This window comes from Dromiciops gliroides, chromosome 1 (assembly GCF_019393635.1).
Source record: "Dromiciops gliroides isolate mDroGli1 chromosome 1, mDroGli1.pri, whole genome shotgun sequence".
Lineage (NCBI taxonomy): Eukaryota > Metazoa > Chordata > Mammalia > Microbiotheria > Microbiotheriidae > Dromiciops > Dromiciops gliroides.
The window spans coordinates 351,240,310-351,253,238 of record NC_057861.1 but is presented as its reverse complement, the minus strand read 5'-3'; the positions used below and the strand labels follow the sequence as shown (position 1 = coordinate 351,253,238).

At 36.3% G+C, this 12,929-nt stretch overlaps 2 protein-coding genes across 4 annotated transcripts in view; one reads left to right on the top strand and one right to left on the bottom strand.

Annotated features, from left to right (window-relative positions):
• Positions 1-12,929, top strand: part of SEMA5A (semaphorin 5A) — a 664,838-nt gene that overhangs the window by 513,394 nt on the left and 138,515 nt on the right. The window lies entirely within an intron of this gene.
• LOC122736529 (40S ribosomal protein S21-like) lies at positions 5,158-5,409 on the bottom strand. Its single transcript, XM_043978815.1, has one exon. The coding sequence runs from the start codon at positions 5,407-5,409 to the stop codon at positions 5,158-5,160; it is 252 nt and encodes an 83-aa protein (XP_043834750.1).

Below are 12,929 nucleotides of genomic sequence, written 5' to 3'. Positions count from 1 at the left end.
AGACCACATAGTGTGTGAATGGGATAACATGTAATAACCCTGGAGAGGTCTACTGTAGTTAAGTTATGGGGAGGCTAGATGGCACAGCGGATAGACTGCCAGGCTCTGTCAGGAAGACTCCTCTTCCTGACTTCAAATCTAGTTACAGACATTTAAAAGCTATGCTGACCTGGGCAAGTCACTTAACCCCCTTTGCCTCCATTCCCTCATCTGTAAAATGAACTGGAGAAGGAAGCAGCAAACCAGTATCTTTGCCAAGAAAATCCCCCAAATAGGGTCACTAAGAGTCAGATATGACTGAAAAATAACTGAACAACAACAACAAAAGCTAAGGCTTGAGTAGTAGTAAATGCCAAATAGAGGAATTTAGATTTTGTCCTAGAAGCTATAGGAAGCTACTGAAACTTCTTGAACAGGGGATTGACATGGTCAAACCTGTGCTTCAGGAACATCATTTGATTAGTTATGACAGTGATGGGCAAGACAGAGGAGGACTGAGAGGAAGCTGTTGTCATGGTCTAGTTGAGAGCTGGTAGGGGCTTAAACTAGTGTAGTGACTCTGTATGTGGTTAGAAGGAGAAAGATCCCAGTCATGTCATGGAGGCAAAAGCAGCTAGACTTGATAAATGCTATGGTTATTTCATCAGTTACTTGGCAGCTAGGCTCACTAGTCCTCTGGTACTTTGCAGGGTCCATTCAATACTAGAACAGAAAGGAGAACCCCTAGAGAGCAGGGACTCTTACCTGCAAATACACATTTAACTTACATATAGTGCTGAAAAGTTTGCAGAGCACTTTGAATAGAATATCTCAGTTCATCCTTAAAATATTCCTATCAAGAAGAAGGCATTATTATTATCCCTGTTTTGCAGATGTGTACATGGGCTGATAGAAGACTCAGGTCTTCTGAGTCAAAGTCCATCACTCTATTCCTTTTTCTTTTTGCATTATCTATCTATCTACCTATCATCTATCTATCTATCTATCATCTATCAGTCATGCATCTATTTATCTATTTATATCTATCTGTCTTATCTATGTATCTATATAGCTATCTATGTAGTGCTACGTTTATATAGCACTGTTATAAACATTTCCTCACAACTACCCTATTAGAAATTATTGCCCCAGTTTTAAATATGAGGAAATAGATAGAAAGAAGTTATTTGTTGACTGTCAGTGTCAGAACTGGGTCTCGAATCCTTGCCTCCTGACCCTATATTCAAAACTCATACCATTAATCCACAGTGCTTAGTTGCTTATCTTCCATTTTTGGACAGCTCCAATTTTAGGACACTTTTCCATGGCTGACTAAACCTACTGCTCTGCAACCTGTACTTATCCATTGATTCAGAGTCTACTCTCCAGTTACCTTCTTCTGCATAACGGTACATCCTCACTGTTTTCAGTGTAAACATACTAACTCTTCCAAATCCTCTTCATGTAACATGCAGCTCTGTCCCCCTCTCCCTCCCTCTTCCCTTTTTGTACTTTCATCTAGGTGAACTCCAGATCCTTAGTGTTTTCTGTAAAATTATTACAACCCAGACTTGAATATAATAATCCACATGTGATTTGATCATAAAAATCACAGTAACTGCCACATTTACAATGTTCCCAGCTAGTGTCAGTGTTCTCACTGACCAGTCAATAAACACCTAGAAAGGCATACTTTTCAAGCTGGGTCCTGTTTGTTAGAACAACCTCATTAGCTATTTTGTGGATTATATCCTGGTGGGTGACTTGTGCTTATTGTTTTTATCTACCATTTTTCTGGAAGTAATAGAAATAACCCAAATTATGGATATTACAAAAGCCTGAAATTTTAAAGGCTATTTTTTCTTTTTCTAGTTTTTTGGCAAACAAATTTACCAATCTGAATTGTAAATCTAGAGTTGCTTCCAGGAAAGTATAAAATATTAGAGTTGCAAAGTATCTATATGCTTTCTAGTCCAATCTCTTTAAATAAAATGAAAAACCATTTATTTAATGGTTACTATCTGCCAAGCTTTATGCTATGCACTGGAGATGCCAATCTAAAATGGGAAGAATCTCTTCTCTCAAGGAACTCACAGTCTAATTGGGAAAGACAAAATACATTAAAAAGATCTACTTGAATGGTAGAGGGAAAGATGTGGAAGTATTAATGGTTCTTCAGCAAAGTGATTGGCAGGGCCCAAGAGTACTTAAGATGAATTGGAAGACTGGCCTGGCAATGCAGAGAACCTGTAGCAGATTGGCCCATAACAATCAGTACAGCAGTAGTAGAAATAGGGGTCACAGTTGAGTAAGGAGTCTGGAATCCCTCTAACAAGAATAGAGATTGGGAGTATGGGAATCAACACCTGGTCAGGAGGAAAGAGGGAAGGGTACTTTGGCAGGAAGGTTGAGAGTGGGGTCTGGGCAGCCTGAAGTGGGGCAGCAGTTCCACTTGTTAGTTTCCTTTATTTTATGGCTGGATAAACAGAAGGCCAGAAACGTGAAATGACTTTCCTAATAGTGCATGTCATGTTAGTGGTAGGGTCATCAATGCTAATTTGCTTTCCATGAGATAAATTGGAATCAGAGGTAGCATCTGGGTCGATTTTGTGACATTTACTGTCCAAGCTTAGGGACACAATATTTTTTTTTTATCTTGGCCCAATTCCATGACATTATTGATATCTTCTACAAATTAAATGAAAAAACTGGACTCCTGAGTTATATCTGAGTGTATTTCAGGGCTCTGTAGTGATGATTCTACATAATTATAGACCATGTAAAACAAAAATACTTTGGGATGGAGAAACAATTAGACATTAAGGTTGAGGTTAATTCCTGAGGTGATTAAAAACCCAAACTATATTTTAGTTATATAAAATATGGACATTCTTGAATCAATCTGTCTTCTATATAGCTATTATCTACAGTTCAGGGCATAGAACCTAGAGAGATAGAGGGGTCATTGACTCCAAGAAGGTCATTTAGTCTATCCCGTAACTGAGCAGTAATCCTTTCTAGATGATTCTTAATAAGTAGTCATTCTGATTCTCCTTCAAGTTACAGCCTTCTAAGACAACTCACTTGTACACAAATTGTTTAAGAAGTCTTTCTTATATATGTAGCCAAACACTGATTCTCTGTCGCTTTTCCTCATTATTCTTACTTCTGTCCTCTGGGAACAAACAGAAGAAATTGAAACTTTCCTTCATATGCCAGTCTTTCAAATGCTGAACAAACATTACAATCTCCACTCCCCCCTGCCCAATCCCTTCCTCTCTAAGCTAAATACTACCAGCTAATCAATCCCACAAGCCCCTGCTGATATGGTCTGAAGCCCAGGTAGCATACCATTTTTCTCTTCTGGGAATTGTATGGTTCCTCAATATCCCTCCCAAAATGTGGCTCCTATAACTGAATATGTTTGAGCATGTTTGTTATACAGAAGAGGGGATTTTATTCCTGCATGTCCAGTGTCTAGCGCAATGGCTTATATGCGTAAGAATTATAGCTAGCTAACTTTTAAATAGTTCTTTTAATGTGCTAGGCACTGCACTAAGCTCTTTACAATTATCTCATTTGATTAGCAAAACTACTCTGTGAGACTGACACAATTTTATTATCCCCACTTTAAAGATAAGGAAACTGAGGGAAATTGAGGTTAAGACTTGCCCATATGTAAAAGCTTAATAAATGCCTTTTGAATTCTTAAATGTTAATGGTAGTAGCCAGGAGCAGAATTGTCATGAGACTGTGGCTTTATAAATACAGCAGTCAGCATTTTCTGCATTATTATTACACTTGTTTAAAAAAATGCTCAGTACATTTCATTTATTTTCTTATTCGTACATGATAGGAAAAAAAATCCTACAACAATTGTACTATGACCTGCCACATATCAACCTTGAATGATTGTCCTGGGCATTCACCCTCACAATACATGATAAGCACTACTTTGCTCAGAAAAGATGAGGTCAATGTCACTCCCATAAGTCAAGATCAGATCTGTAACATAGTGACTGAGAAGAGGGAATTTACCTCCTGTGGATGAGCATTCTGAACTCCAAAACATGTTTTATTCTCCCCACTCACCCTTGGGAAGTGCATCCTGACAGTTGAGTTTTATCCACTTATATATGCTTCCTACCAATGGAAAAATGCAGAGGGGGAAAATAGCAAGTGGTTTCTATGTTTACATTTCTTTGAGTTGATTAATCTCTTGCTCTGTGCAAAGAGATAAAACAAATTATATGAAGTAAGCAGGGTCTGTTCTACGTTTGTCAATATCAATTTAAGTAATGCTAGCATTTCTACTTCACATACAGGTAATTTGATGATGCATTTATTAGATAAATAAGGTATTTATTGTTTATAACATCACAAACACTATACTAAGTGACAGGGGTTGAAATTCAAATAATCAAGAAAATACCTATCCTCAAGGAGCTTACATTCTAATGAGATTGGGGAAAAGAAAACAGGAAAACTGGAAAAGGGACAGGATGGGTGTTAATGGCTTGGAGTGTAGAGCAAAATTGCTACAAACAAGGAGATAGGAAAAATCCAGAGTTGAGCCTCAGGAGTGAAGCCAGCATAACTAATAGTTTTTTTTGCCCCCTAACCTCAATAATCAGAATTTCAAAAATATGCATTTGACAATAGAGAAATAAGTACATTTATAATAGTCCAGTTCTGTATCAGGAACCGCATACATTCTATAAGGTACATGATACTTTACAGAATTATTGACTTAGAAGGGATGCTAGAGATTACTTATTCCAAATTTTAAATTGGATCAGTTTACACTATAAAATTTCCAAGAAGAGATCATCTCTCTGGTTGAAAATCTCCAAGTAGGGAGGTAACCCATAACAATTCTTTCTACTTCTACTTTTGGACGGTTCTAACTGATAGAAATTGTTTCCCCTACAATCAAGTCTAATTGCACCTCTGCAGATTTTAGCTCTTCCCTCATCTCCAAAACAGTACTTTCACTCACCACACCCCTGCCCTAGACTTTCATTCTCCAGGATAAACATTGCAATTTCCCAAACAATCCTAGTGTGACATGGACTCAAGGGCCTTCTCCATTCTAGTCACTCTTTCCTTAATACTCAGCAGCTTATATATCTTTCTTTTTTCTGATTTATTAAGACATATTCCACAAGATTTCTTCATTTAGAAATTCTTTGAAACAATACTATCATTTTTTGCCAGCCGGAGAATAGAGTCATCTGATTCTCCCATTCTAGGAATTGCTTCACAAATTGCATAAGTTTTCAATTGGCCATTGAATCTGCCTGTGACCTTGTCAACCTCGGCCATGTTCATCTGGATGGACGTGTGGTCCTTGGCCCCGATGATCCTGTTGCTCGTGGAGCATTTCCGCAACATGTACAGGTCCACTAACTCGCCGGCATCATTCTGCATGTCGACAGTTGAGGGAACTGAGTACAAACTCGAAAGCAGCAGAAGAGAAAAAGTTAAATATCTTTCTTAAATTGTGTTGCCCAGAATTAAACTGGATACTCCAAATGAGATCTAATGAAGGCAGAATACAGCGTTTGACTTACACTGAAGTGTTCCTAAATGACATTTAGATTAAAGCAAAGAAAACCCAGTAGTGAAAGATAGGACTGTAGCTGACCTGGGTTCTAATCTTGGCGCCACTGCTAAGGAGCAATGTGATACTGGGCATGCCACATAATTTATATGAGCCTCAATTTCCACTGGTATATAATTAGGGAGTTGTACTATAGTATAGACAGTCAGTTTAATTCTACGAAGGTATGATTCTTTTTAATGCTGCAAATCTCAAACAAATCTGAGAACAGCGAGTAGTAAATAAAGTACTTTACAAACATGGGAGAAGTTTCCAGGATATGAGCAAAGGAGGACAATGATTGGTCTTAAGTCAAAAGAAAGGGGAAAATCCTAGATCAAGGTTTTTAACCTGGCCATGAGCTTGCTTGTTTTTCCTATTTTGATAACTATTTCAATATTTTTCCTTTTTTATTTTATGTATTTTATTGAATGTATTTCTGAGGAGGTTTCCAAAGACATCATTAGACTGCCATGGTACACAAAAAAAACTTCAGAATCCTTGTCCTAGAATATAGTAATAACTGCCAAGGAAAATGTGTTTTAGCAGACTGATAAAGGCCTTAAATCATTAACCCAGCTAATTGGTCCAAGGAAAAGGGCTGCAACAGCCAATAGTCATGATGCTTTTAACTGCCATAATTCTCATAATTCCCCAGTCCTAGGTATCACCTCAACCATATTTTCCATTTGAGTTTATTAGGAGCTCCCTCCATCTTTACTTTATGAAGCTCCACTGTGCTGCAAAAATTCCATAAGTTGTGATACCATTATTTTTCTTTTTTTTTTTGAGGAGACAAAGGCTTTATTTCATTCTCATGAGGAGGCACCCTAGTGTGTAGCTAGTGGGTGCCCAGAAAGGGGGCTCGCAGGCCCTGTTTTATACCCTAGTCCCTAACGCGAATGGACCTTCCCCTTTTTCATCACTGGTGGGGGTTACAATCTACGCGCAAAAAACTAGCTAATCAGAACGCATTATTTTTCAATATCACAAGGAGTCGTAATTTTATTGGAGTAGACACTCCATCTACCAACATGGATTGCAAACCATCTCTAATTTAGCAGAATCACTGCGATTAAAAACAACAACAACACATTATCTTGTAGCCAATATGTTGGTGTGGAGTCATATCCAAATTAACCTTATCAGCCCTCTGATAAGTAACAGAGTACATTACTAGATATATATTCAAGGCCTTTCCACCTGTAAGAGCTTATGATCTGTTGGTGTATCTTTGGAGAAACCAGGATTGCTTCCACGCCAGCTTGAGGCAACAGATATGAGCATCTTTATGCACTTATTTAAAGTTATCTATTTTCAGATGAAATTGAAATATTTTTCTGTATGCTTTAAAACACTATCTTTAAAATCATTGCTTTTTTTTTCAAGATGCTAACAAAATAAGAGGAAAGGTCATTTAAAATTAAGCAGATATTCTAATCACCTTCTTAGAGATTGTTATCCCACTCATATTTTGGATTATTTTGTCCATATGCACTTTGAATTTGAAAAAAAAATCCCCTATTTCCAAATCAAGTAATTATATCTTTCTTTGTATTGACACATAATGTAAACATCCAAGGATCTCAAAACCAGATAAGAAACTATATTATCATTATCATCATCACCGTTATTCACCTCTATTTTCTCAGGTACATTTCACAAATGAGAAAAGTGAACCCAAATCCTTAATTGTGTGGTGGAGAGAATTAAAGAACACAGAATACACAAGTTTCAGAAACAAAGCACTATTCTATGTCCTCTCAATGTCAAGAAATACGTTTCAGGAGTTCATTCACTCTTTCCTTTTTCCTCCCTCCTCCTTTCCTCTCTTTGCTTCCTTCCTTCCTTCCTTCCTTCCTTCCTTCCTTCCTTCCTTCCTTCCTTCCTTCCTTCCTTCCTTCCTTCCTTCCTTCCTTCCTTCCTTCCTTCCTTCCTTCCTTCCTTCCTTCCTTCCTTCCTTCCTTCCTCCCTCCCTCCCTCCCTCCCTCCCTCCCTTCCTTCCGTCCTTCCTTCCTTCCTTCCTTCCTTCCTTCCTTCCTTCCTTCCTTCCTTCCTTCCTTCCTTCCTTCCTTCTTTCCTTCCTTCCTTCCATAGTCTTTATTCTAGCACCAGGTGTGTCCACAAAGGATTTTTTTTTTTCTGAAAGCGTTTGTCTTATAGTGAAGTGTTCTTAAAATGACATTTAGATTCAAGCAAATAAAAACCAAATGCAAACGCTTCAAGTATGCTTCTGTCACTTGAAGGTATCTGACTTCTTTTTTCCTGACAATCTTAAATGCATTGTAATATATAGGCTGGGTATAGTCGACCAGCTCACCTCTGCATGACACCTGTTCCACACAGCACATTTTCTGAATGATGTCTATAATGGCATTGATATATAGAAAGAAAAATGCTGTATTTATTCTGAATCTACTTTAAATCAAATGACGCAGACCATTTCCTGTGTTTCTTGATTGTAATTTAATGAAAGTACTGAAAGAGCCAACCAGCAGGGAAACATTCCATCCTGCTAACTTCCAAACTGCCAGCTTTTGTGGATCTTTTTGTGAACTACTTTATGTACTGGCTTATTACTTCCTATTATAAGAACGCGAAAACACAACAGTTTTCATAATATTTGCAATTCACTCATTAATTTCATTCACCATACATTTGTTTTGGAGCACCTATTATATGCAAGTATAATTCTGCCCATGCCAAACCCCCTTCTCAATAATTTTTCAGGGATGCTTATTAATTCCCAAATTGAATATAAAGCCGTGTATCATTTAAAGCTCCTCAAAACATCTCCCTCTTCAGCTCTATCTCTTTGTTTCTATGGCTTCCTTAAAGGCTCTGCTCAAATCTTACCTTATTCAGGAGGCCTAGTTTCTAGTCCCTGCCCCTCCCCTGCAGCTACTGTGCTAGCGCTTTCCTTCTTTGGTTACATTTCATCTACTTTCAAGATGCATGGATGTACTTAGTTATATACAAGTTGTCTCCTACATTAAAAAAAAAGCTTTTTGAGGACATGCTCTGTTTTTTCCATTTATTCATTCATTCATTTGTCTATGTATTTATTTGTTTATTTATCAATTTATTTGTATCCTTAGCAATTACCACAGTTCCTGGCACCTGGTAATGCTTATTGACTGGATGAATGACTGATTGCAAGGGGCTTTACTTTTAAAACCATTCCTACAAGTATAGTAGTGACAGAGACTTATAAGCTTATTAAAAACAAATCATTAAACAGTCATTGTTTAACAAATGTGTTAGTCATTGTTTAACAAATGTGTTCAAAACAGTATTTAACCATTGTTAATACATTCAGCATTCACAATCTCTGCTACATTACATTTATGACAAAAACAAAACAAAAATAAAGTCAGTTGCTGACCCAATAGTCACTGGAATAGATGGAGATGAATTTGTACATTACTATTCCCAATACCAGTAGGTCTGTGATTTTATAAATGTGGCTATTCCTACCAGGAATTCTGCTGATAGTCCCCTTCCCAGGGAAATGAATCTGTAATTTTTTTTTTTTAGATTTGCAGAAATAGTGTGAAAATCTGGGCAAAAGTATGTATCTTTCTTACATCTCTTCATTTACTTCATTAAAATAATCTGTTAGGTTCACAAACAACAGAATTTTGTAATTTAAAAGAAATAAATAAAATCCATACACATAGATCAGCAAAATTTCTACTTTGATCCTCAATCCACATGGGGTTTCCAACCAAAAACATCTTCTCTGCTTTAGATATGTCCAGTGTTCACCAGAATACCATATTAAACTAGAGAATCCTTGGAAATTTCCACTAAAAAAAAGGCATTTGAAATTTCTATATGTGTACAAAAGTGGTACAAAGAGAACTCATATCAATGAATCCCATGATAGAGCTATCAAGAAGGCCATAATTTTTCACATTTTGTTACAAAAATGTACTGGCTTCCCAAATAAAATATTATAATACAGGTTGGCACTAACCAGGTACTTTATCATAAGCAAAAATGAGATTAAAATTACTTTGCTAGCACCAAAAAACATTTTCATTATTTTTAGATATAAACATACATTCTGTATAATATATATGGTATAGACATATACAAACATATAGATGCAATTTATTTATACATACATATATGTGTATGTGCATGTACATGTATATGTATATTCATATGTATATATCTGGCACGAAGAAATTTTTTTTTTCTTTAACTGAAAGTTAACATTCTGAAGAATAATAGCATTACGGGAAGAAAATTATGTTATTGCAGGCAATCATTCATTAAAAATACTGGAAAATTTTCCATGCTTAACACTAAAATACTGTTGTAGTGCTGTTGAAAGTTGTTCAAACTGTTTTAGAAATGTGGATTATTGATATGGCAAAAAGTGAAGTGAAGTTGAAGATTTTATCCCTCATTTTTCTGAATGAGTTTTATTCTTCTTAGTAGCTATCTCTCTTAGATTAATGAAAATTGATTCAAATGACTTTTCATAGCTTATATTGTGTTTACCCCAACATTCATGTGGAGGCTGACAATTTGAGAAGACAAGAATACTGTTATATGACAGTTCATTAAATCAATAATGTATAGATCCTTTGCTTTACTTTGAGAGCAGCATCTTAAAACGTTGTTCAGTCTGTCTCTTCATGATCCCATTTTGGGTTTCCCTGGCAAAGATACTGAAGTACTTTGTCATTTCCTTCTCCAGCTCATTTTACAGATGAGGAAACTAAGGCAAACAGTGTTAAGTGCTTGGCCAGAGTCACACAGTTAGGATGTGAGGCCAGATTTAAATTCAGAAAAATGAGTCTTCCTGACTTGAGACCTGGCACTATTAACAACTAGCTGACCCATTATATCATTTAATATCTAATATGATTTTCCTAGGGGTAAAACAGGGATGGTGCAAAAAATGTGCCTGATCAAATCAAATTTGGAGGAAGCAAAATACTAGGAAAAGAACACTGGCTTTGGAACCAGTGGATCTGGATTCACAATCTTGTTTCTGACGCTTCTAATCCTGTGAATTTGGGCAAATCACAACATTCTTGGACCTCACCTATTAAATAATGGTTTGGGGCTAGATATCCTCTAAGGTCCCTTCTTTCTCTTGAGCTTCCTCAAGACATTCAGGAAATTGAACACAAAATATTATTATAATTTAGAGAGTCCATTATATGTACACATACTAGCATCTTACCAGGTAAGCTCAAAGCAAGACTAGTCTAGTTCTTTGTAGGTGGTACTGTGTGCCATATTGGAGAGGCTTTTGCAAATACAAATATAATGATGTTTGCTTTTTGGGTTTTTTTGCAGGGCAATGAGAGTTAAATGACTTGCCCAAGGTCACACAGCTAGTAAAGTGTCAAACGCCTGAGGCTGGATTTGAACTCAGGTCCTCCTGAATCCAAGGCCAGTACTTTATCCACTATGCCACCTAGCTGCCCCCATGATGTTTTGATAGTTTCTTTTCTTTTTTTTTTCCTTTCAGGGCAATGAGGGTTAAGTGACTTGCCCAGGGTCACACAGCTAGCAAGTGTCAAGTGTCTGAGGCCAGATTTGAACTCAGGACCTCCTGAATTCAGGGCCGGTGCTTTATCCACTGCGCCATCTAGCTTGCTGCCCCCATGATGTTTTAATGAATTCCAATTTTTATGTGGTAAAGGGGCTATATTTACATTAGTAACAACTTGAGACCTAGATATTAAAAAATAAAAGGGAATTGATGGCAATGTTTTCTGTATTAAAGTGGTTAGTGAAAATAAATATTCTGAATCCTTTAGGAAAGAAAGGGGATCCTTGCACATTTGTATCTTCCTTGCCTTTTTTCCTCTTAGTTCCTATATATTTTTATATAACATTTTATTTACCTTTTGTACTTTAAGAGTTTAGATTGTTTATCTCCTTGGAGGTGTTTTTTTTTTTCCCCTAAGGTACACAAGTAGATAAATAATGGTGAATGGTTATTTCTAAGTAATAACAGGATATGATACAAAAAGTTTAAATTCTTGATTATTCCTCATTTCTCTCCTTCCCAATCAACTATACACTGTTATTTAAATATAGAGTATAATGGTAACATGGAAAGGAACCGGAGAAAGAACTTCCAGTGCAAAACTTGTCTTTTTCACCAAATCAACAATGTGTTGCTTTTGTGGGATATCTGCCATATACCAAGAGGGATTTGTTTTATATTGAACTCTGCAATGTTATTTCACCTGATTGTGGGAGAGTGCTATAGAGACCCAGCTCACAGAGTTGACTTGCATAATAAAACAGTCTGGCTGAAATGGGGAGTTTTGGGATATGTTCTCTATAAAGCAGGTTATTTCTATTTCTTGTACTGTGAAAAACTGTAGCGTGGGTATGGGCAAGAGTCCAAAATTTAAAAATTCTTTCCTACTGGTCACAGTTTGAAGAAAGGGTATACTGACTGCCTTGAACTACCACTCTGTGAATGCTTCTTTTTACATCTATCTTTGCCTTGCTGTCCATCTCTTGCTTTTCTTCTTTCTTTCCTTTCCTTTGGCAAAGTGTATGAGGAATCTTCATGCAAAATATCCATTGTATGTGTGAAATCTTTCATTTAGACAGAGATTAAATGAATTATCCACACTTTATAATCAGTTTAATATGATTTTACAGCTTAGGGGAAACAATTCGTTTATTTTAGAACACATATAATACATGAAAGGCATTATTATACTGTACTTTAGAATACATTTTAAGAGTCTGAAAATTTATCCAAAAATTCCCATGCAGAAGTATTATATCCTAGAGCTGGAGGTGATCATCTATTCATGCGCTCCTTTTATAGATAAGTAAACAAAAATATATAGCAAATTGAAATGACTCTTACCGGTTGAAAGTAGTTGCTATTTCAATAAATGGAAATGTATTATACATGTATGTATAGGGATATGTTGTTGTGACTATGTTGTATCTCACAAACATTCTCCAATTACCTGTAATTCAAAAAAGCTAGGCTTTGCTTCCTGCTAATTGCAAAACATTTACTGTAGCTGAAACATTTGTAAAACATTTACATGAGTTGAAACATTCAGATTATTTGGTGGTGTAGTTGAAATAGCATGGAATTTTAGACAAATAAATTCTGCTGAAGCACTATCAGTGTGACCTTGGCCACATATTTTATGTTTCTAGCTTCTAAGTCAGTTATGTTATTCATATCCCTGACTTATTTGCATTATAACATGGTACATGTTCAATTAAATTGGATGAGAAGTTACCCATGGATTAGACTCTTTAGCCTTTAGTAGCCTCATCTAGAAAATGGAAATAGAACTGTTTTTATTGACTGTCCCACAAAGTTATTGTGAGGAAC